Source organism: Ischnura elegans, assembly GCF_921293095.1.
Source record: "Ischnura elegans chromosome 13 unlocalized genomic scaffold, ioIscEleg1.1 SUPER_13_unloc_2, whole genome shotgun sequence".
Classification (NCBI taxonomy): domain Eukaryota; kingdom Metazoa; phylum Arthropoda; class Insecta; order Odonata; family Coenagrionidae; genus Ischnura; species Ischnura elegans.
In genome coordinates, this window is record NW_025791658.1 from 8,952,180 (window position 1) to 8,978,004 (window position 25,825).

The 25,825-nt window shown below is 39.7% G+C and overlaps 2 protein-coding genes across 2 annotated transcripts; both read right to left on the reverse strand.

Moving 5' to 3' along the window:
- Positions 1–761: 761 nt before the first annotated feature.
- On the reverse strand, positions 762–1,940 carry LOC124172768 (vegetative cell wall protein gp1-like). Its single transcript, XM_046552258.1, has one exon. It carries the CDS (start codon positions 1,938–1,940, stop codon positions 762–764), a length of 1,179 nt encoding a protein of 392 aa, XP_046408214.1.
- Positions 1,941–17,011: 15,071 nt separating this feature from the next.
- LOC124172754 (piggyBac transposable element-derived protein 4-like) lies at positions 17,012–19,570 on the reverse strand. Its single transcript, XM_046552241.1, has 2 exons — positions 19,192–19,570; positions 17,012–18,985 (listed from the first exon to the last, which is right to left on the reverse strand). The coding sequence occupies exons 1-2, from the start codon at positions 19,328–19,330 to the stop codon at positions 17,337–17,339; spliced, it is 1,788 nt and encodes a 595-aa protein (XP_046408197.1). The 5' UTR covers positions 19,331–19,570; the 3' UTR covers positions 17,012–17,336.
- Between the last annotated feature and the right edge of the window lie 6,255 nt (positions 19,571–25,825).

Below are 25,825 nucleotides of genomic sequence, written 5' to 3' on the forward strand. Positions count from 1 at the left end.
CTTGAATGTGAAAGGGTTAATTTCCTCCTTTCCCGCAGTGACTTTCCATATGTTGCATTGCAGAGTGTGCTATGTCTTGGGGGAAGGATCATTTATTTACCTTGCATGTACTAACCCACTCTCTCCCTAGGTTCAAGACATTCTGGTGGCCGAAGGAATGTAGGCATTGCATGAGATACCATCAGACAACTGAAAGGAGAAGAAACATGTCAATACAAAGAAGAAGGAAGGTGACAACCTATTAAATTTAATTGCATTATCAGGATGATGTAGAAACGTTTGATAGATTCACTAAGGTAAATTTCTCCACAAATAATGTCCTAAGTACCTTTATCTTCCTTCTGCGGAAACCAACTCTGCTGAAGTATGAATAACAGTCCAAAATTTGTATTACATTGAAATAAACTTTTAAGGACAACCAATCAATATTACTTTCAATTTAAATTTTCATATTAATTTCATTTAATCAATAATTTCTTCTACATTCAATTCAATTTTTTAAAACGATATGCACATGGGTTTATTTTTTTGTCATGATGCATATTCTGCCATTAAGGATTTCTTGCTTTTTTAGCCTAATTTATACTAATGAAAAATGAAGTCAACGTCTTTCAGTTTTTCCAAACAAGTTTAGATACATTCATTTAATAATTGCATAATCCTGATGCATCATGGCCATTGCATGTAATTTGTCTTCTTGCATTGTTTTTATTATTGCTCATCCAAGCACTGCATCGAAAATCAGTTTCTTTAATTTTTATTCATGTTTTTTTTTCACGGGGACGGGAGGGGAGACGGGGGACGGGAGAGGAGACGGGAGGGGAGACGGGAGGGGGGTCGGAGACGAGACGGGGGACTAGATGGGGGACGGGAGGGAGGGGGGACGGGGGACGGGAGAGGAGACGGGAAGGGGGACGGGGCAGGAGGGGAGACGGGGGACGGGACGAGGGACGGGAAGGGTGACTGGACGGAACGGGGGACGGGAGGGAAGACGGGAGGAGGGGGGACGGGAAGGGGACGGTACGGGACGGGACGGGGGACGGGGTGGGAGGGGTTACGGGAGGGTGGACGGGGGACGGGACGGGGGGCGGGGGGGGGAGGAGGGACGGGAGGGGGGACGTTAGGGATACGGTAGGGGGGACGGTAGGTGGGACGGGAGGTGGGACGGGGCGGGGGGCGGGACGGAGCGGGGGAAGTGACGGGGGATTGGGGATGGTAGGGGAGACGGCAGGGGATCCGGGAGGGTGACGGGACGGGACGGGAAGGGGGAAGGGACGGGGGACGGGGCGGGATAGGGGACGGGACGGGGGACGGGACGGGAGGGGGGACGGGAAGGGGACGGGACGTGGGACGGGGGACGGGGTGGGAGGGGGTACGGGAGGGTGGACGGGGACGGGACGGGGGGCGGGGCGGGAGGTGGGACGGGAGGGCATACGGGAGGGGGACGGGAGAGGCGACGGGAGAGGGGATGGGAGGGGGGACGGGACGGGGGACGGGACGGGAGGGGGGACGGGAAGGGGACGGGACGGGACGGGGGACGGGGTGGGAGGGGGTACGGGAGGGTGGACGGGGGACGGGACGGGGGGCGGGGCGGGAGGGGGGACGTGAGGGGGGACGGTAGGTGGGACGGGAGGTGGGACGGGAGGTGGGACGGGGCGGGGGGCGGGACGGAGCGGGGGAAGTGACGTGGGAGGGGGGATGGTAGTGGAGACGGGAGGGGATCCGGGAGGGTGACGGGACGGAAGGGGGGACGGGTGGGTGGACGGGGGACGGGAAGAAGGACGGGACGGTATGGGGGACGTTGCGGGAGGGGGGACGTCACGGTGGGCGGGAGGGGGGACGGGAGGGCATACGGGAGGGGGACGGGAGAGGCGACGGGAGAGGCGACGGGACGGGGGACGGGACGGGGGACGGGACGGGGGATGGGATTCCCCCTCCATCTTTGATCACCTATTGTAACCCGATCCTTCCCCTTTCGCATACAAATCCCCTCCCCTCTCCCATCCCCCATCAGCCATCTTGTCGCCATTAACGTTCGAAAATATTACCTGTCACTACTAACATTCGCAAATGTATTGAAATCGCATTCACACTTACAATAAATGAAAAAATTCACTCACAAGGGAATTCCCTTTTCTGTTTGAATGAACTTCACTTCACTCTAATCAGTAAAAATCTGTATTTATAATGAATACCGTCCAATGGGGTGAATTATTAACAATTTTGCATGTTTACACGTACCTTACCTTGTGGCATATTTTTTGGCTAGAAAGTATAGTAAAAAATGTCACAATTTCCACCAATCAAAAGCTATATTTGCTTAGTTTACAAGCATTTTATGCTTTGGCAAAGCTGCATCTACGATGGCCCAACCTTTCATCGTCTTGGATATAAGCCACAAAGTGTTTCAATGAATATTAAATCTTAAAGCAGAAAAAATGAACGTATATGAAAATTTACGGTACCTACACATTGCCGGACTCCATTTTTATTCCTTAAAAACCATGTTTTAGAAAAATAGCTTTTTAAAGATATTTTTTGAGAAAAAAGAAGCAAATAATCTTTCCACCTCTAACTACACGTGCTAAGAAGGCTACCACAACATGGCGCGGCATGTCTGACAAATGAAATGCGCAGTGAATGTCTTTAGCGAGACGAAGGGTCTCGACGCAAGATGTAAAATGCAAAAAAGGACAAAGTAAACCCCCTATCACACAGTCACCCCATTCTACGGCATAGCTAGTAATTTATAGAGGAGAAATGTATTCCTATTCTCAAAAATAAGGGAGCAGAGAAGTATTAAGATTTAAGGACCATAAGCATGAAGGCACATGTCTAGAAAAAACTGGTTCAATGTGGCTTTTACATCGAGAGGGCCATCAATTAAATCCAAGAATGCTTTCTAAGGCAATATCCATCGAGAAAGGATTAATACCTATACCTTTGGATTTTCCCACAGCAGTAGTCATAGCCGAGACAGTGAGGGATGTAAAGACGAACGATATAAACGGAATGGAAATGGCCAAATGTTAGTTAAAATCAATAAAAAAAATAAGATATTCAGCATAAGGAGGATACCAGGACAAACATTCACCTGGGGAATAATGGAAGACATAAAATACCGGAAATACGAGAAATGTTGGCGTAACAAATTGTAGCAAATGTAATTTCACAGATTTTGCTTTAAGGGAATATTTATAACGATAAATATTTATTGAGATATGGCCGTTAATGTCTCTATTTACAAGCGAGCCCCATCTTATTAAAACCCTTTAAACTAACCCCTTTAAAATTAAGGAATTAAAAGGACCTTAAAAAGAGTAACTAGTAGCCCTTAAAAAAACCTAAAAAATATTTTAAATGAACGATTTAACAACAACAAAGCAAACGAAGGGGATATGTTTGAAAATTAAATTAATTAATTTTTTTCGAAAAATTCGAACAGCGCAATTCAGATTGAAATCATAATCTACAAAACTGATATGTACTTTCTATGCTACACGTTCGGCACTGACGTATGCACTCAAATGTACTCCAAAATAAACGCGCATACCCATTAAATGTGTACGCTCGCACGCGTGTATCGTGTCCGCATGCGTGTAGAAGGAATACTGGAAGCCATGCAGTATCCGTTAGATTGTGTTATATGTAATGTGCACATGTGAATACATTTAATTATTTACCATTTCACCCTTTTAAAATGAACAGACCCCCTGCTAGGGAAGAACTTCTCAAAACGATTTTCTATAATCACAAGAAAGGGTGCGTCATTTCATGTGGTCGTAGAAAAGTGGATTTATATTGCAATTCGATTTGCTCTGGGTGCTTTGGTGAGGATTGTCCAGTATAAAAAGAAGACAAGGATGACGTCAATATAATTAGAGGGCGTAACTTTGTGGAAATCCATAATCCCAGGAATGGAAGGATCAACAACTTTGCTATTTCCATACAGTAATTTATATTTAATAAAAATAGTAAGTAATAAGTATATTTAATATATTACTACGTGGAAATGGCAAAGCTGTTGATCCTTCTATTCCTGCAAGGATGACGTCGAGGACCAAGGTGATTGTATAAGGTGAAGATGATTAAAATATTTATTTTTATATGTATATATATATATATCTCTCTACGCAAGTAAATATTTAATGTAATTCTGGTTAAATAAACGTTTGTGTGTAAATTTACTTTTTTCCAACTTATACCTATTTTAAGTAGTTTATAGGCATTTAAATGTTGTAAGGAGTGGTTTTTAAGGGTTGAAAAATTGAAAAATGAAATAAGTACATATTTTAATCGGAATCGTTCTTAAATTAGGACACTTTGACGAAAAATATAATATTTGTGGTAAATATTTTTTTTCCTTAACTCCGAATGAGGGTTGATTTTTAAGGGTTTAAATATCATGAAGTTATGTCCAAAAAGCATAAAGCAATCATTATTCAGCTAATGCAACCTACATTTTAGTGTATGAAAGTTTTAAAGTGTAGTTTTTAAACTTTTGGCATTTAGGGGTAGTTTTCACCCCTAAAAAAGTAAAAAGCGGCCATAGGCATGATAAAGATTTCGAAGTAGAGGGTAAGATTAGCCTAGTCCCAAATTGTTATGCAAATCGATTCAGTTTGAAAAAATTGCTAGGTTTTGCACTTTTTTGAGCTTCATTTCCTCGACTAGTGTCTATGACGGAAAAAATGACAGTAAAAATTCTTAATCAAATACAGGAAAATTTTAAGGTCATTTAAAAACGCTGACAACAAAAGTATTTTCCTTACGTTTAAATATCTGTAACCATGATTTCCAGAAGGAAAATTCTACATTTGTAACTCCAGGGAGCTGAATCCATTGGAAAATTAAATTATCTAAAGAATATAATTCATTCTGGAGTCAACTTGGCAAACGATGATATAACTGTCCTCTGCCTCATCAAATTTGCTGAGTTCAGTCGGTCGATGAACGCAGTTTGGAATGATATGGTAAACATGTCCTTATTGAAATAAAATTTAATAGCGATTACGAGGCAGAGCATTCGATAAATGATTACTGATAATATTTGTGAAATTTGAAACTTAACAGTGATAGGAAACGGAGAAAAATAAAATTAATTGATATCTTATCGAATTCCTAATTTTCATATGAGCTAAAAATTCATTTCTCTACGACATCTGGGTGCAGAGATACAGTGAGTATGACGATTCTACTTTCCTCAATATTAATTTCTTCCCCAATCCTGACTTGGACTATACATATAAGAGAGCTGCGGTACCGTAGGAGCACCTGAAGATGATATATTGTTGAAACCCGAGTCACGTTTCATGTTTCGCAATGGAATGTTAAGATAACTATTCAGTCCAGCTTTTCCATACATTTAGTCAAAATGATTTATTAATGATGAAGGTAACACAAATTGAAGGTGTTGACAGTTGAAATTTAAGTAATACGTAATAATTATACGTACGTAATAAGTAATACGAGCGTGATGCGCCCGCTCCCCGCTCATTTCAATGCAGGTCCACAAGGGATAGGCGCGTTTCTAATTTTAAAATGTAGAAAAAAAGGCAGGGTCTTATATGCAAATTTAATTGGAATGTTCATGTTCAAATTGAGGTCAGAGGACCTCTTTAATCACAGCTTTGGAAGTAATTACACTATTGTCTGTTAAACGCACATGATAACTCATACTTACGTATCAACAGGAGACTTAAATGTGGAATCAGCCGCATTTTGATAAAAGTTATTTAAAGAATGCGAGATTTTGTTGGGAATGAACAAATGTATCAGTTTGTGCACCGTTAACGTCAGGAATATTTACCGTTTTTTTACTACTTAAAAACAATTTTATGAAACAATAGCAATATTTAGGAAGTAAGATATGGTATTTGGACTGACAGCTGAAGTCATTTGCGCCATGAGGGTAGGGTAGGTAAGGAAGGGTGGAGAGAAACCCGGCGTCGGCATTCGCCTGCTCTTAACGAAAGGCGCCAAGGGGACCACGGCTGAACGTCCCATCCGACGGACGGAGTGTTGCACTTGAAATGTCCTCCACACAGCACTCAAGCAGGGATCGGGCAATCTTTTGAAATTCCCTGCCACTGCCGGGATTTGAAATCGAGCCCGCCGGGTGGGAAGCCAACACTCTAGCTACCACACCAACCCGATCCCCGGAAGTAAGATATGCCGTCGCATGTTCTCTGAGAAATTCTGTACATTTTGGTTCCTCATTTGTCGAGTTTGGTTGCGTATAATTTGAGAAAAAGGTATCTATACAGTAGAAATAATATAGAAGATTACTCAGGTCTGAAGCAATTAATAGATTTACTAATTTACTTGAATTCATGAGCCTCATTGCATAAAAGTTGTATTTATTACCCTCATGTATGTATTTATAAAGGGGAGCCCAAGAGATGTGCGTGAGAAAAATGTGAATGTTTAAATTTTTCCCACGTGCATACATGAGTTTCTACTTTAAATTTATTTTTGGAATGGTATGTATTCATTCAAATGAAAAGATAACTCGACTTCTGAGATGGAGTATGAGAGATAAATAACAAGTTTAGTGATACCCAATTAAAACTTAATAGTGGTCACTAGGGTATAGATTTAATTTATTTTATCAATATATAATGTCCTAATCTAATTTTAAATTGAGCTTAATTTAAATTTTTATGAACGAAATCGACCAAATATTGCCAACACTAAACGTAGCGACCCTTTTTGCTTTAGAATATATTTTCAGGCTTGTGGAACGATCAAATTCAAAAATCTTTATCTCTTTATTTCCCTCTCCTTCGTTGTCAGCGAGGCGATGACGGTTTCGAGGGGACGATCACGAGAGTTCCGAGTTTTTTTTTTACCCCTCTGAAACAAAGTGCGTGACGCGCAATGGGAAGTTTTCGCTTCAAAAATTAGTCTGCAATAAAATCTGCGGAGAGGATGAACCTCGCGAAGGAGCCAGAAAGAAAAACCTGTCTAGGCCCAACGTGAATGTGGACGTGGGTTACCTCAATGCATTCCATCCGCTAATATTAAATGGGATTGGTTTTTGCTCCTGGAATTTGACTCCAGCGTCGGCAACTCAGTCGCGTCCGCTTCCGTCCTCTTCGGTAGTTGGTGCAGCGAAAGAAGGCTTGCTTCATGCGTCCCATTTTTCACTTACCTGACCCCTTCAGTTAAGAGGGTCTCGTGGGTGTCTACGCATTATTGAAAACGATTTTGGATGCAAGGGAAGGGAAGGAAGAAGCGAGCGGGGCAGGGAGTGCGCGGTGAGAACTTAACATATATAATTTATTTAATATCTGCGATATTTCCAGGTTTTATGATCGGGCAGTCCATTACCTTCTAATAGCTCTGCATTGCTCACGGTTTTTCAATGGAAAAAGGTTCGAGACGTCAGAAGGGTGTTTGGCAGGGGGTGACAAGACATCGGATTTCAGCATGCAACATGATCCCTGGTTAGTCGTAGGTACGCGGTGTCATACTGTTGGACTAAGTCAGGTAATCTGTCGAAGACGTTAAAAAGCGGAATTCTGGCAAACAATGTTATGCATCACTTTGAGACGATAGAAAATTTTCCCTGCCAGATGGCTGTCTCCTGGGAATTTCAGGTACAGGTGGTTTTGAAAATATATAAATCGCTTTACTCCGTCATGACATAGATGGAGGGTTTAAAAGGGGTTGGGGTTTAATTAGGGGTAGGGGGGTGAGAAGGACGCATTTTGGCAGTTGGTGCTTGGGGTGCACGGGTGGTGCATACGTAGTCAGTTGCAAGTGCAGCCAGTTAGGGACGTTTAACCTCCCTCGCGCCCTGGAGACTCACCCATGTAAGTTCTTATATTGAAGTAACTAATGGAAACTTATAATTTAATAACGGAATAAAACTGAAGTTCAAGTAATCTGCTTCATTTCTAATTACGCCCTTCATATACACCTCACAATAGAAGCGAGCGTTGTGAGGGCGATCGCCGTACAGCCGAACTGGCCAGACCGCCTCTGGGTACCATCCGGACACCTACACAAACACCAACTGCCAAAATGCGTCCTTCCTAACCCTAATTAACCCCCACCCTCTTTCAAACCCTCCATCTATGACATGACGGAATAAAGTGATTTATATATTCTTATAACTATGTAAGTGTACCTGAAATTCCCAGGAGACAACCATTTGGCTGGGAAAAGTTGCTATTGTCTTAGAGTGATTCACACTGCCTGCCAGGATTCCACTATTTAACGTCTACGACAGATCGCCTAACCTAGTCCAATATTAAGACACCGCTTACGTACAACTAACCGGGGATCATGTCGCATGCTGAAAGCTGAAGCCTTGTTGTCCCCCCATGCCAAACACCCCAGCGACATGTTGAAGGGCAGATAGGCGACTGCAATTTGCCTAAATGGCGATCACTCTATTTTTCAATAATGGAACCATAAAAAATGCAGAGCTATTGGACGGATATAGACTGCTCGATCTTAAAATCTCGAGTTATTGACAGTATCACGTTTTTATAAATTTTTAAGATATTCATTTCCGTTACTGCTGAGAGTGAAGAATCTATTAAAATAAATTTAAATAAATTCTTCTTTTACCAGCATCTTGGCGTCACCTCACCCGCATTCAGTATTATGTCCTATGTTTAGACATAGTGACAGTAGTCATCCCTAGACCACCGAGACAAGGGTCTACCCTGGATCACAACTAGGGGACGGGGCAAGCCGTAGTCGTTCATTTTCTAAATATTTTGCTTGAAAAAATTATTTCTTTAAGTACACGTTTTATGCTCAAACCATTTTTCTTCAAAATAAAATTTGTTCCTAACTTTCGTTTTGAATTACATTAATTTTCGCTTCTGGTGGGGGGGCAGTTGTCCCCTCCTGACCCCCCAACTGAGTACAGCCATACTCTTTTTACATCGCGGAATGACTCAACTGAACCATGCCATCGAGGCGATTGCCGGTAAGTGCGGTCTCTCTTTCAGTGATAGTCTTAGTAGTCCAGAGGATTAATGGCAACTTATCCTTTTTGAGAGTCGAAGACTGCAATTCCAGTTAGCACTTAGATCGTATTGTGGACGTGAAATATCGTTAGGGAGTTTTTCTTAGGTTCCGTTTTAGTTACTCGCGACTGGAAAAAATTCAAATGCTTGCAGCTTCATTCTTACGGATAATTCAAAAGTTGCCGAATTCGGAGTATATTCCGATGCGACGTATTCCTTGCAGTCTGTAACTCGACAAGTCCCGCGCAGTGTTTGAGGAGGCTTATTCTGTGCTTGCGGATTTGGGATCGAAGTGGGATAACGTCAGTGTTATCTAATACATTCATTGTTTGGAAGATCAATAAGTGACAGCCTAACAATCGGAATGAACCATATTGTTTTTATTATTTCATTATTAATCAGAGATTGAAAAGATACTGCCACTTCTAATCTCATGTTCCACTTCGCGATTTGAAATTTTTGGGATTGTTAGAAATAGTCTCCCAAGCCTATTTTTTATTGAACTTTATTTTGAACGTATCAGGTATAAAGTTAACATGTAGTAGTTTAAGCTCTATCATGAAAATCCATTGCCCATTCTCTATCATTTTATTAGTAGCGCAATATAACTGTTTATGTGAGGCATTTGTATTGGCGTGTGATCCTTTGCTTTTAGTAATTATTTTTTTTACTCCGCGCGAGTAACGGCTCATTTTTAAGGCTTTTTTTTCTCGGGAACAGTTCATTTCTTCACTATGTATTCTTGACATTCTTCCCTCTTGTTGTGGTGTTCTCCTCTATGCCGACGATTGTAAAATATTTAAAAGGGTTAACACCGCGGCTGATTCCCTGGTTTTACAAACTGCTCTTCAATCGCTAGAGAAATGGTATGCAATAAATGGCAGTTGCGTGTGAATCCTGGAAAATCTACTGCGATGTCTTTCTCGCTGAAGAAGAGTACTATCACCTCCACTTATACACTAAATAATCAACCCATTCCCTCTGTCTTATCCCACTCCGATTTAGGCGTCACTTTTGACCAAAAGTTAACCTTTTACGAACATATAAAAGCCGTTGTTAACAAGGCTATGGCAGTGGTTGGGGCCCTATATCGTCTGAGCGAGATATCCGAACCGAGTGCCTTAAAATCCGTCTTCATTGGATGTGTGCAACCCATCCTTGAATATTGCTCCCCCATTTGGTCAACTGCTTCTCCCACCACACTAAAATTAATCAACCGTCCACTCAATTTCTTCTTAGCAATAGTTCGACACCGCATACCTCACCTCAGATTCTCTTCACGTGTCGAAATACTTCTTTCACTTGGATTATTACACCCCAACCACCGCAGATTGACATTAGACATCAAATTTCTTTACCGCATCTTAAATGGGTCCTTCAGATCCAGTGATCTCCTATCCTTCTTTTCACTACGCATTCCTGCTCGCAAAACCCGCAATACTGAACTTCTACACCAGCCCAACTTCCGTCTGGCAATATCTCAACGATCCCTCTTTTCCCGCCTACCTTCTATTTTCAATTCAGTCTCCAATACTTCTTCCTCTCTTGACATCTTCGCCTCCCGCTCTAATTTTAATAACCAAGTGAAAAGTCTATCTTTCTGACACTGACCTTTGTATCTGTTGTATAAGCTGAAAATGATTGTTACTTATGATATTATTTTTATTTTATTTTTACATGTTCATTATTATATTTATATAATTTATTTTGTTTATAAGCCCAATGTAAAGGCCTTAGTGCTGTTTTTGGTGTGACATAAATAAATAAATAAATAAATAAATTTCAATGCCAATACACTTAATTAATTGCAGTTTTTTGTATAAGTTACGATAGTTATAAACTTGAGCATAGAAAAATATGTTGTTTATTCCTCATAGCGGGTAATAACTGTAAGTTCTTTCCGTGAAACAATATTTGAGGACAGAAAAGTTAATGGCCCTCTTAGTACGATAAAAATTAATGATTTCTGTTGTTCGTCTGTTGCCTGTTTAGCAATGTGCCCTGTGATGGCGTTGGAAGTAATGTGATGACCTCCCTGCACAGTTCTCCCTGCACAGTTCGACATGTGTTTCTGAGGAGCGAGATGATGGAAATTCAAATGAGGTCTTCCTCGAGCCACCAACGTTGTGAGGGAGTATGCCCCGCCCACCCGCTTCAAGCTTCATTCGTGCTGGCTGTGCTGCATTCGATAGCCTTTTACTGTAAAACTGACGTTCTATTAGACTTCCTCATCTCTCTCCTTTTCACTTTCGATGATTTTAACTCTTCCACTCGTAAGAATGCTTGAATGCGCTCCTGGCCCAACCCCACTCCTCAGCTCTCTCGTTTCTGAAAGTTCGTTGACAGATAGTAGCGATAGTAATCAGTTTCTTCGAGCATTAGCAAGGATGAAGAATATTTTGAATACAGCAAAAACCATCATAGTGTCATTGTCATCATTTCACCTTGTTACTTGCGCATAAAAATATTCACTAAATAATTAATTCAATAAAGTATTGTTGCAGTATTGTTTTTTTTTTGCAAATATAAATATAAAATCCTTGCGCTTTCCTTAACTGAATTTTAGAAGATTTTTTTACTACAAGAACCCTGAAAGCAATAACTCATTTATTAATAACATAAGTTATAGTCCCCCAGCAAATAATTCATATCGATTTTTGACTAGTTCACTTTGTGGAAACTCATTACAATAAAATACAAATAGCTATAGTAAGCTCTTAAGAGAACAGGTCTTGATATTACTTTGCGAGTCTTGATACTGAAAGGCGAATCGGCGTGGAAAATTACTTCAGCCGTTTCAAGAATTTACGGTTATAATTTCGTAGTTTTTGGCGTCGCCGATTATGTCCACAGCTTTACCAATCACCTGTTTAAAGCACTCAAATTGGTCAAATTAAATGCCAAGGATGAATACTTGATAAATTAATTACCAATTGTAAATTAGTATCTTAAATTGTGAGATTTGGAGTACAAAGACGCTAAGAGCGAAATTATACGACACCTCTTGTCCGTTATGCCCGCATTTTACTAAATTGATCTTATCTCTTTGTCTGCATCAGACATGTCATTGAAGCTCGAACCGTGCATTGCCAAGATAAGCACTTAGTTAATGCTAAAGTTGGGTCACAATTAAATGACGTTTTCCGAGTTACGGGTTACCAAAGTTTGTATTTCGCTTGAACCCATTGAAACAAACGGGTGCAATTTTTGTTCTGATGTTGATAAATACTCTTCCAGTGCGGTTGCGAAGTAAATATGCTACCAAAGGACACTCCGCATTGAACAAGATAAATATTAATGCAATTATTTCTCATGCGTCACTTAGTTATTTGTTTGCAAATCCGATGTCACGAGATTTCTTCTCCAATATTAGTCCCCATCCTCCTCTCCAATTTTCCAATCAGTTTCCACACGCCACTTCCGCTTGAATCCATTTTCCAGGAAATTTCAGCTGATGTCAACCCTTAAGTAGTCGTGCAAGATTAAGTTACGTAACAACTCGCGTCGGGTCGTATTGGTCGAGAATTTAAACGAGTAATGATGCTCACATGATTGGAAAAAATCTGGGTTTTAGTAATAAAAAGGCGTGATAGTTATAAGACAGCTGGCGATAGTAAAAAGAAGTTATCATATTGTTTTTCCATATGATCCAGTGGTTTAATACTTATTTTTACTGATAATGGCTCTAGTATGTCATTTTATAAAGGCGAACCTCTTTTTTTTAATCAAAAGTGTTTTCATGAACCGTAAAAGTATTTGTTTTTAAGATTAAACCAAGAATGCATTGGTAAAATTACTTAGAAAAGAATTTATATACTTTTCTCACTCTTAGTTTAAATATGCTTGCAATGGTTTATTACAAATAAGCAAAAACTCTCCAAAATTAAATAATATATGTATGACAGTATCTTTTATTCATTTAAAAAACCTTTCCGGTTAGTTAGACCCACCGCGACTTTCCAGATGTTAATCCTGCCTCAATATATTAGCCTGGTACTTCCTCCTCTTGTCTAACAAGGAAAGTGGCGAAGTGAGGGTCTCAGCTTTCGATCTAACTTAGTAGTGTCGTAGTCCATCGGGAGCTGAGCACGAATCATCCCCCATATGGGGTTATATAACCGATAGTTTTAACAAGAACGAGGTTAGACATTTACAGGTTGGTTTTATTCCCTCAGAAATACGGCCTCAACAACTAGGAGCGGTGGTTACGGTACTTGACTCCTACCCGGGGATCCTATGTTTGATTCTTGGCCGCGGCATAATTTTTTTCTACCTTTCATTTTACAAAAGGCTGCTGTTCATCATTATTTCCATGATTTTCAATGAAAATTTTATTTTTATGAGTTGAAATCTCTTTCTGCAGTGTGGTAGCATCAGATATTCTCCCATTTTTTTCAATCGGTAGCCTAGTTTCATTTACGTTATTGAGCCCGCATTTCTGAGGGAACATTATAAACCTGTTAATGCTTAACCTTGTTTATTGTTTAAACTCTTGGTTACATAACTTCATATGGGGGATGATCCGTGGTCAGCTCCCGATGGAATGCGACACTACAAAGTCTGATTGAAATCCGAGACCCACTTCTGTGACACTCCCCTTGTTAGTCAACCGAATCTCTCTAAGAAAGGACTGATATCCCTCTCAATGCAAATTAAATACTATTCTGATAATGGGCTCGTCAGTCATAAGGCTAAATATGTTTTCAAGCTCAACTGTATTCAAATGCTTAAAACCATCGAATCTGCTAGTCGACTGTCTTTCTCTCTCAGTGGAAATATTTCTGTGGTTTTCCTTGGGGGATATTAAGGAGATAATCAGGTATTGTCGTTTACGTTGAGGCATGTTAAGAATAATTCAAAGGAACTCCTCCAATGGTGAGATACTAAGCACTAGGGGTGGTCGGATCGGATACCTCGGATCCAAATATCCCCGGATATTGCCCTAAACAACTAACAAAAATGTATATGGGAAATATATGGATTGGCGGATACATTATAAGTGAAAATAAAATGATGCTATAAAAGAGAAGAAGAAACAACACAAGTTATACACTTTCGCGGATTTTTATGTGGTGAAAAACATCTTTGCTCAGAAACAGACAGAGAGAGACAGAATCCCTCACAACTTTTGGATAACTGTTCCATAATCGCGCTCCGACAACAGAAAAAGGTTTTTCATATGTGGTCGTTCTGTGTTAGGGGGTGATGAGAAAATCGGGAATGGGAGAGATTTTTTAAGAGGCAACCTATCTTTCCCCTCTATTTACCGAATTCTTATTGTGAATTTTTATTCTGAGTGTAAGATCCCTCAGACGATTTGGATCACCAGGTGAAAAGGCTCAAGACTCCCTGGAGGATTCTCATTACCCCAAACGGCCATTTATTTCAGATAGATGGCTGCCATATCTTAAAACACTCTATTCATAGCATTCACTGCCATATCTTAAAGTACACTTATCTATTCCCATCACTCTGCTATTATACATGCCTCCTGAATTTACGAAATACCGTTTAAGGCACCACCAGGGTGAGTGGGACGGGGTGATTCCACACTAATTGGCAATCAGCACTCATCCTAGACACCAATCAGACACGCCTTCTCTCACCGGACACTGGCCAAACACACACAAGAGAATGAGATGTGATTAGCTCAGAAACTAGGATAATGCCAAGGATAAGAACACGCTACCGTGCAAACAAAATTATGAGTTAATCATAGAAAAAGGAAAATTTAGCAAGTTATCTGATTCATGCATGAGTTATAACACGCCAAGAAATGCATGCACATAGCTAGTACTGATTATTACAGTAAGTGTGTACATTTTCAGCCTATTTTGTCTATTCCAACTCAAACTATCCTAGAGCTAAAACTATTGCAAGAATTATAAATTACTAATGCTGGCATCGGAGCAACGAGCAAGAATTTTTTCTCGGAAAGACTGATTGCTGTGCAGTTGGCCAATGTATGAAATACGTCGGCAGTCATTTCTGTCTAGTCTTACGGGACTCAAGCAGCAACAGCACCTTTAGCTACATTTATGAGATAGATATAAAAGGATTTTACCAAAGGGGAATTTTATTACATTTCATTGCAAAACTTTTGAACCTGAAATGGGAAGATTTACTCAAAATTACCTCTGTAAATTTATATAGTGAGTCTTATTTAAAAAAATCTACGGTTGGCATTTGCAGCGAAAACTTAATCCCACGAGTTCATTTAAACTTTGATTCCAACCCCAGTTATATATTGAAATATTTGCGATAACCAAAATTGAGAAAAAATACAAGTTAGCACCATCGCTCATTGATTGATAGTCATTGGAGGAATTGCATCGTGTCCAATATTTTTCGATGATATTGGTTGCCCAATTTCAGCGAAGAATATAGGACACCTAGTCCTAGAATGTCGGACAAAAAAAAGTTGAGGGTAGAGGCCAAATAAAAATTGATCGTACGTAAAAACCAGTCGAAGAACATTTTATCTTTTACGTGGTTCTTTCATAGATTACCAATGATGAAAAAATACAGATTCTATTCACATTTATATGTAATTCGATGCTTTACGATTCGCGATCTAAATAAAAATTAGCATCGATAGAAAAATACGAAGGGGAGAGAAAGAGTGATTCATTAAATATATGTCACAAATTATGATTTGGCACTGATAATGTAGGGAGGAATGCGATGATAGTAAAATAGAGGCACTTCTTGATCACTTTTTTCCAGAGTCATAACGAACTATATTAATCACACTGTGTAAAAAAATAAAACCGTGGTCTATTGCGCAATTATCTAAAATACTATATTGAAACATATTCTGTTCTAAATTCATATGAAACTAGAGCGCGGATTAATTTTTCAAAAAATATGCCTTGGGATACCGGTGAGGCATGCGCGTTGCATGTATTGTTATTTTGTGGTCAATTCGCGCCATTTGGGAAAGAAAAAATTTCAATAAATCGGCTGTGAGTTGCGCCTGAATAATACTTAAAGTTAATTTCATCATAGGCTACTGGCCGACATTATGGAATGTCTCTTAATGCCGAAAAATGGAGGGTCAGGGGATGGTTGCCTCTGGGCTAGTGGTCATCTCAGCAGACGTGTAGCTGCTAGAGGAAAACCTTCTCTAGCGACTCCCTTGAGAAAGATGGGCCACGTCCTATCGATAATCAGAGCAAACTCTATCCCGTAAGCTCCATACTTTCGTTTTTTACTATCTAACCAAGTGTCTTTGTATGCCCACGCTAGGTCAAGAAGAAGTCAGTTATGGAGGGGCAACGAATAAAGCTTGATGAGTAATCGCATTTGCGCGCGTGGTTAAATTCCTGTCTTTCCTTTATTTTACGTGGAACAACAGCTGGTGCACTGCCTCCCTTACTTTACGTCTCATAGGTGACTCTGATTCACCTAATGGCGATGAGTCCCCGTTTCACCGTATGCCTTCAATTTTGAGTTCACTCTATCGCATGCCGCGGTGAGGGCTGGTCTTTCATCCCTCGCTCCATATTATAATTGGAAATGCTCTCGAAGGGAAGAATTACCCTGGATTCCGTGCGAAACCGTCATGAATAATCGCTAACATTTACTCGTGCGGTTAAGGCGACGCATTACTCCTGCTCAAACGGATTGCCAGTATTTGCTTTCTTGCTTAGGGACTAAAAAGGTTGTGTACTGCCTTATCCGTAGAAGGAGGTCCTGCCTTTAGGCCTTCAGCATGACTCAGTTCAGATTTGATGGTGGAGAAAATTTCGGATCGGTGCGAAGCCACTCAGAAAATAGTTCAGTTGCTAGGTAACCATGTGACGATGGTGTTGGAATTCATTCCTGAGTGGTGTGCTTTTTCCATCTTGTGAAGTGATTATTTCTAATTCCCAATTACAAGAAGGAAGCAGTGTGTGCATCTAAAGCATCAAAATCGTTCGTTAGGTACTGTGAAGTGCATTGGTTTGTGTGGAGTACGTAAATACCTGAATTTGGAAATCACTGGTTCATTGCGTGATATATTGTTAACACTTTGAGTGCTAGCGCTTTAAAGCCTCATCCTTACCCCAGTGCTGGGCGTTTTTACGAAAGTTTAGAAATTTTTAATAATTTTACTACAATACATAGAAATTGAAAATAAAGACGACCATATTGTTTATAAATTTATCTTTAATTATGTGTTTAGGTGTAATATACGCAAATAATATAATATTTTTGCCATCTCTACAAAAATAATCAATTTTCTTAAAAAAAGAAAATTGAAAATTCCGGATTTGTAATACAAATGATAATCACAATTAAAATTAAATATACATTTTCCTTTCAAATACCATTATGTGAAGTGTGAGCATCATTTTTATCGACTATTTATGTTACATAATTTTTTTTTGTATGATATATTTGAAAGCATGGAGATACACAAAATCCTAAATGGCAAATTTTGCACTCAAAAGATGTGTCCTTTCTCCTTGCCTTCCCTGCTTGCTCTGTACCCTTGTCAGAGCACACTTTACATCTTCTTTGAGCCTTTTTCTTTTCTGGGGGAATTGGTATTCTACTGAGAAAATGTTTTCCGGAGAGACGGGTTAGATGACCTCCACTGGGACCAGGTCCTGATGAAGGTTCTTCCTGAGTAATTGCAAGGTCACTGCAGAGTTCCTTCATGAAAGATGTCATTGGAATTTTTTTCCCTGTAACTTGGTTATACAAGACACATGCATTTTGTACTGTCATCAAAATCATGTGGAAAGCTAATTTCCTCCACCATTTCATACTACGGTGGTCAAATACACCATAGGACATACGCTGGTCAGAAAGGTCTACACCAAATTTTTTCTTATTATAGTTCACCACTGCAGCTGGCTTAGTTCTTTGGTTACCTCTTCTATCACTATAGGTCACCATTTCTGATGTATGTCGTGTACTTATGATGTATACATCACGCTTATCCTTCCAACATAACACGAGTACATTACCTTTCCTCCTGTAAACTTGTTCCCCACGACTTAGTTGAGGATTACGAAGAGCACTGGGCATCCCTCTCCTATTTTTTTGCGTTGTTCCTACCAACCCCGTTTGGAGACCTTCCAATTCCATGGCAAGCAAGGGACTTGTATAGTACCTGTCTGTATACAAAGTATGCCCTTTTCCGGCTAAGTTTCCAAGAAGCCTTGTAACAACATCTTTCACAACATTGTCCTGACCGCAAAATACGTCGAAGTTCCAAATATACCCAGAATCAGATTCAGAGAGCATATATAACTTGATGCCATAACGGCTAGGTTTCTGAGGCATGTATTGCTTGAAACTTAGCCTCCCTCTGAATGCACACATGCCTTCATCGATGGTCACATCCTCTGCCGGTTGGTATGCACATTGAAATCTACTTCTGAGCAACTCGAACATGGGACGAACCTTGTGTAGAGGGTCAAAACCTGCCTCCCCTTTCTTCTTTGCACTGGTGTTATCATTCAAATGAAAATTAGCTAAGATGGATAGGAATCTATCCCTACTCATGACACTAGGGCAGAAATTACATGATATGACCGGATCTGTGCTCCAATGATTGGCCAAAGATGGCCTCTCACTGATGCTCATGTGCAAAATAATTGCTAGGAATTTTCGCACATCACCCAGTGTAACAGTTTTCCACTTCAGCAGCCTGCTGTTAGGAGATATTTGATTCAAACTCCTCTTTTTCTGTAAAATTTGCCGAGCATAAAGATTTGATTGTTCCTTGATGATTTTTATAATATCATCATCAAAAAAATAAGAAAAAAAATCAGCAAGAGGAGTGGTTTTGTCGAGACCAGTTTCCTCAACCATACCAGACATTCCGGTGAAAACATTTATATTTGGAACATGGTCTATTTCACTCCAACCTCCATCTTGTGCATCTGCCATGATCCTTCGTCCTCCTCTGCCTCGTGGCCGCCCTCTTCTACCTCTCAAACCCCTTTGATTCATGGCCGCTGCTTCGGTCTCACAATCACTGGTGCTACTGCTGTCACTCGAATCTAAAGGAACAAAATAGAAGTATACAAAACAGGCATTTGAGAAACCAAGTTGAAAATATTCAAGAAACCTTGAGTAATATGTAAGAATAAAATTATCTAAAAAACGACCTTACGCAATATTTCACAAGTAACGTAAGTGGGCTTCAAGAATAACAGAGGTCGTTACGCAGAATAAAAAAAATACCAAATAAAAGACATTAGCTTACCTAAGTCAGATGTCACTTCGTTTAAAATGAAATCTGGATCATCTTCACTAAGTTCAGCATCATCAGAAGTGCCACTGTCATCCCATTCCCGACGTAGTTCTCTAAGAATATCTTCATCACGGAGCATAGCGTCGGCCATGATGACTGCTTTTTCCACAACTGACAGGGTGATGCAATACCTATATTTTTTCGGTCATTACTGTAGTGAGCTGCCATCTAGAATATTTTCTATGCACTAACTCGTGTAAGCAACCGATCTAAGTAGATTTCAGAACGTAATATTACGCTGGCTACATAAAAGACGATCAAATTCAAACTGACGTAATATTACGTTGCCCGCAGTTCTACGAAGATTCACGAGAACGTAATATTACGTCGTTAGCACTCAAAGTGTTAAGTATGTTGGATGGTGTGCGTGTGGAAGCATCTTGTGGTGTTTGTACAGTTTTTTGTATTACCATGAGAGTTACAGAAGAGGAATAATGATACTAGGATCTTAGGATTTGGCTTCATTCTCCTGTAAAGAGTCAAGTGCTCCAGATCCAAGGAAAGAACAAACAAGTAGCCATAATTTTCACCTTTTTAAAATACTCGTAATTATCTGACAGAAGAATCATCCACAGTTTACAAAAACCAAGTAGCCGTGATAAAATCAGGGCCCATCAGGGTGTTTCAGAGTCTCCCTTTCCGAGCGGATCGGGAGACTTGACGCGGATTCTGCGTCACTTACTATCCGTGCGTTTCAGACTGGCTTCCTATCGACTCAAGGCCGGCTTTCCGATCGGATAGAAGTGGAGTGGGCTAGAGGTGACGGAAACTCATTCCGGCTGCGAGTGGAGATATTGCTGTCTTTTATTAAGTATTTGGCTATAATAAAATCATACAACATTATTTCATGAGTGCTGATATACGTGGATATTCTGATACAGTAATGTAAGTAAAAGTGCCTTTAATTCTCGTGTAAATTAGGCGATAAATAGGCAGACTGTATCATTGACAGTACAAGTTCGTTTGCGTTGTTATTTGGACGAGTAATTTGGCAAAAAGAACGTGAAACAAGTTGGAATGCATGGCGTAGTGACTTACAAATATGCAGGTAGCATAACGCAATGAATACGTGTCCGTGGGTTTGGAAGCATAATAATTTGTCTAGTTTGAAATGATTGTGTGACTTGGCATCGTAGTTACATCGAAATTAGACGTGGGTATGTACCTAATTCAATTGATTGGTACCATGGTATACATTCTAAATATTCATTTTAATGTAAAATATTAGTTCAAGCATAACGGGAAGAGCCACGGTATCAACTATACCGAAGCTCCCTCATACCATCCTTTTATTTATAGATTACAAATTTCAGCCTTCACTAAACAAGTGACGGTGGCGCAGCGGGTTAAGGCCATAGATCTTTTATATAGGTTAAGGCCATAGATCTGTTTAAAAGATCTATGGTTAAGGCAGTATCAAGCGAGGTAAAGGCTATGAGTTCGATTCCCTTTTGCAGCGACTATTTTTTTCTTTGTAGAATTATCGCTCACTGAAATATAATTTATAAGACGTATTTAAAGGTGCATCGATAGCAACAATTTGTCATTTTCGTACCAAATAAAATGGTGTTGTGGAAATAACCGAGAACGTGCAAAACAGATAACAAACTAACCAAATTATTTTGCGTTATTTTAACTTACATAACTCAAGCCACTACTAATAATGGACACTATTCAACCTATATTAATCGCTGTATTTCCTTCCAGCGTACCTTCACTTTCACGGAAAAATTGTAAGATGTTTACGGCATATCATGAAGGCCATAACATAATTTATGATGCACAATATTCATATTTAATTGAGATACTGAATGAAAATATGACAATTTGGTTAAACAATAGAGTAAGTAAACCATATGTTGTTGGAAAAAATGATGGATATCGCGACTACCAGTAGTTTAGTTCTTAAGAACAATCAACTATGCTCTCACGAGAATGAAAAGAACAAAGTCGTTCAAAATTTTCCTTCACTCCCGTAATTTGCTCAAAACGACAGGGTATTACGTTAAAAAAACTGCAGACGAACAATTATAAAATAATTTTACCCGGCAACAACGTCAGTTATGTGACAATGTAACAATTAGCACTTATTTATGCCCGTACATACCTTTCGCCTCCCTAGTCAAGTATCAAATCTTGCGGGAGGTTATTTTCGCTGCTCACTTGTCACTTGAAAATTGTGACGTTTTCTCGTTTCCCGGAGGAGGATGACTGTTGACGTCATACCAAAAGTGGAACGCTTTCCGATAGTATGTGTGAAACGCACGGAAGACGAGCGTAGGATAGGTTCCCGATCGACTCGGAATGAATCCGTTTCCGACGCCGCCAATCCTACGAGACTCTGAAACACCCCCCTGCTGTGAAGAAGCAACAATTAAGAAAGGAGTGCGACAAGGCTGTACATTGTCACCCGTAATTTTCAACGTTTACATTGAAAAAGCCATTAATGAAATCAAAGAAAAGGAATTGGGAGTGAATATCCATGGAGAAAAAATTAGCATGGTAAGATTTGCCGATGACATAGCCGTTATAGCAGAAACAGAGAAGGATTTGAAACATATTCTGGCTAATATGGGTATGGGTAAGTAACAAGTAGGATATGGGTAGTAGATATCAACTGAAAATAAGCACGAAGAAAACCAAGATCTTAGTATGCAGCAGAAGAGAAAAAGTCAAGACCAACATTAAAATAGGGAGGCAAAAACTGATAGAGGTGGATGAATTCTGTTATTTGGGAAGCAAGATAACTAGTGACGGGAGAAGCAAGAAAGAAATTATCAGCAGAATAGCCCAGGCGAAGAGAGCATTCCACCAAAAGAGAGACCTGCTTACAGCGGGAAACTTAAATATGGAAGTAAAGAAACAATTTATAAGAACCTACATCTGGAGTATGGTCCTATACGGAAGTGAGGCATGGACAATGACCGCAGCGTAGAAAGCAAGGACAGAGGCCTTTGAAATGTGGTGCTACAGAAGAATGATGAAAATCAAGTGGATCGACCGAGTTAGTAACGAGGAAGTCCTAAGAAGGGTAGGAGAGAAGAGAAGCCTCATGAAAACCTTATTAAGAAGACGGAATGACCTTATAGGCCACATCTTGAGACATGATGGCCTGATGAAGACAATCGTCGAAGGACAGGTGGAAGGCAAGAATGGAAAAGGAAGACCTCGAACAAAATATATTGAACAGGTAAAGAGAGATGTGAAAGAGAAGAATTACGTTGGTGTGAAAAGATTAGCTGATAGGAGAACTGAGTGGAGAGCTGCGTCAAACCAATCCTAGGATTGTTGACCAGTGATGATGATGAATAATTTATTGCAAATATTTGCATTTAGTGCTCGTTTTTATTTCAGCATATGCTTGTCACCATTGGTTTCGCACGTGATAGGCCGATGACGTTCGCAGCGTGATAAAGAGTGCGATCACGGTTTCATAATCGTCGTGGGAATCGCGTTGCCCCTGGCAACGTCATCGCTCTCACCCTTCTCACAGTTACATAATCAGGGTGCAGTTAGTACATGGCCTCAGTTCACGACTTTTTAACGCCTTAAAAATTACAAAAAACGACCGGTCGAACGGGTATGCTGCGTCTTGTCTACCGCACGTGTTTTCCTGAGTTCTACCCATAGAGTTAACATTGCTATAGAGTGTAGAGTATTTATGGATCTAAGAAAGGGAAGGAAGGAAGGGGGGTGGGATGAAGTGTTTTTTACGAAGAGAGAGGGGATGAAGAGAGTGATCAGTGCGGTCTGTGTAATTTAATAGTGAGGAGGTATTTTCAACCGCAACGCAGATTTCGTATCCTCGTATTAATGGGAGGACACAGAAAATAATTTAATTTAATCAAAAATTAAATTAAAATTTAATTTTACTTTAAAACTTAATTTAAATAAAAAAGTAATTAAATTAAATAATTTAATTAAAATTTTAATAAATTTTTCAATTAATTAAATGCTCTCTACTATCTTCAACGACTATAGCTATAAAGAGAAAGATCGCGTACCCTGCCTTGCATTATATTTATTCAACAACGGGAGGAGGGGATGGTGAAGCCGGATTAAGAGAAAGGTCAGGGGGGGATGAAGGGGGTGGGGGCGCAAAGCATAAAAGTATAAGAGCGAGTAGGGGAGCAGAGGGAGGGGATGGCAGTGATGAGGTTAAGGGGGGAGAGATAGGATTAGCTAGGAAAAAGACTGATTTAAAAAAAGTCGACAAGAATTTGGAACATTTAAATTCAGTCATGCCATTTAAAATTGTCAAGTTAAGTGCAAAAATAAGAAAGTAAAAATAAGAAAGCAGTTAGTAATTTCAAAAATTTCTAAAACAACAAGAGTCTCACTTTTGCCAAATTTTCATAAAAATTTAATGTTAAAATCATATGTCGATGAAAAGATCAGAAAAATGTGATTCGAAGTCTCAACCTTGCCACTAAATATTCAAGTGCACTTATCATTAATACATCAAGTGGCTTGTTTAAAAGTTCCCAATTCTTGTTCACTTTTTAAAAATCTGGCTGTTTCCCTGCTAATCCTCTTTTCTCCCCTACCTTAGCCTCATCACCACCTGACCGTAATCTCTGCTCTCCTTTACCCGTTGTCAGTAATATAGTGCCCTGTAATGTATGTGATCCGTCTATCTTGACAATGACGCTAAGCCGTTGAAACTAGAGGACAGTGTTAAATTATTTGTGGAACAGGGCTTTGTTTTTGCTTTGCTGTGCCATGAATATAACTATGATCCACCACGTAACGCCGAAATCAGTTGATTTGATTCGTATCGTCCTATCATTGAGAGAAATCAGCTGATTAGGCTGCCGCTACGTCACAATGCGGGGCTTGAGGGAAAGAGGTTCCCACAGTCCGTTTTAAAAGGTGTTCCAAATATCCGTAAAAAGCGGCTTCTGCCGTGGCTCCAATTTGGCCTTAAGGAATGTCTGTGCAGAAGTGGAAGCAGGGGGGCGCTATGGAATGATTAACTCCTGACGTCATGTGCTCCTTCTAAAAGTCCATTTATTATGCCTCTCTATCGGTTTCCGTGAATAAGAATAAGCAATTCTGTCATTAGAAAAGTCAAATGTCACGGATTGTTGCCACTCGCTTCTCCAACTTTCAAATTCCTATAGCTAGAGGTAAAAATTAGAGACTCTATGTTTAGCATAACTATAAATTTAACTATTTTTATTCTTATCCTCGTTTAATGCATGTTAAAATATTACCTGGATTTTAGGTCAGCGTATATTATGAAAAACAAGGTATAGCCAACGTTTCGATTTATTTAAAACCATCATCAATAAATATGTACAAAGTTAAACCCTGATGATGGCTTTAAATTATTCGAAACGTTGGCTATAACTTGTTTGCATAATATACGTTGACCTAAACTCCAGGAAATATTTTAACATAAATAAATTTAACATGAATATTTAATCAACACTAAAAACGTGCATAACTCTTCCCTACACGAAGGTTTAAAGATTATTATTATTATTAAAGGGAGAAGAAAATGATATTTTTAATTGACATAATTATCGAAGGCGAAAGGGGAAATTACGCCACAGCACATGCGGTACAAGATTGCTTCGATTCGGCTTCTGCTCCGCATTTGGAGGCTCGGGGCTGCACCGGCTCCGTGATACACAGGAAGCTTCCTATAACTTGGGCAAACTCTTCTTGGGATTCCACCCGGGTTAAATTCTCCATATTATCCAACGTTTCGAGTCCCGAGTCGGAGCTCTAAACGTTGTCTCATATGGTTAAATTAACCCGGTGGGAAATCCGAGAAGATTTTACCCACATTATTCGCCGGGAAAACATCAAATCATATTCCCATAACTTGATGATTCTGTATAACTTTTGTTTTATTTCTTCCGGGTTTTTTCTTACTACAGAAAACTTATTTCGGAGAGTATTCTTTGTTCTTCAACACTTTCAGTGCGGGTGTAAATTTTGAGTAAATATTCAACGGCGAATCTAATATTTCGCTAATTTCATTTTTAAAAGACTGATTATCGTACCATCATGTCATATAATCATATTTCTGCGAAAAAAAACATTAAAAAATTTCTACTGCCATGCGCCGTAGCTTTTATTATATTATTTATATTATTAAGTAACACTATGAACGTAGCGTCTAAGAGACCCAGCGTGTCTCCTAGACGTTACGTTCATAGTGTTACTTGGCTTGCATTGAAAACGGTTTTCAAAAACTGTATCCTAGAGATGAGGTCAGAGTCAAATCAATTTATTCCCATCATATGTATTTGCAATAGATAATCTTTCATCACGAGGAATAGCGCGGAAATGAAATGATTTTGATAGATTATCACCTCGAATGTGAATTTCGCTTAACAACCATAATACTATCTTATTTCCCCGTGAAATAGGGTAGTTTCCTTCATCGAAGAAAACGAAAGGCATTGATTGCGATGCGTTATCCACCATTAGTGTATTCATAAAATACAAATTATTTAGTTTTAGAAATACCGGTTTAGACGAATGGCAAGGGTCAATTTTATCCTCATTTTAAAAAGGCCAGATTGGCGCCCATGCGATTCCACTCCACGTGAAGTCACATGGACCTAGTTTC

Bases quoted from the DNA above. Each gene is read 5' to 3' on its own strand.
- LOC124172754 (XM_046552241.1), bottom strand. From the start codon at position 19,330: ATGGCCGACGCTATGCTCCGTGATGAAGATATTCTTAGAGAACTACGT. The intron at 18,986-19,191 runs GTAAGCTAATGT...TTGTTCCTTTAG, and splicing joins CGAAGTGACATCTGACTTAG to ATTCGAGTGACAGCAGTAGC.
- LOC124172768 (XM_046552258.1), bottom strand. From the start codon at position 1,940: ATGGAGGGGGAATCCCATCCCCCGTCCCGTCCCCCGTCCCGTCCCCCG.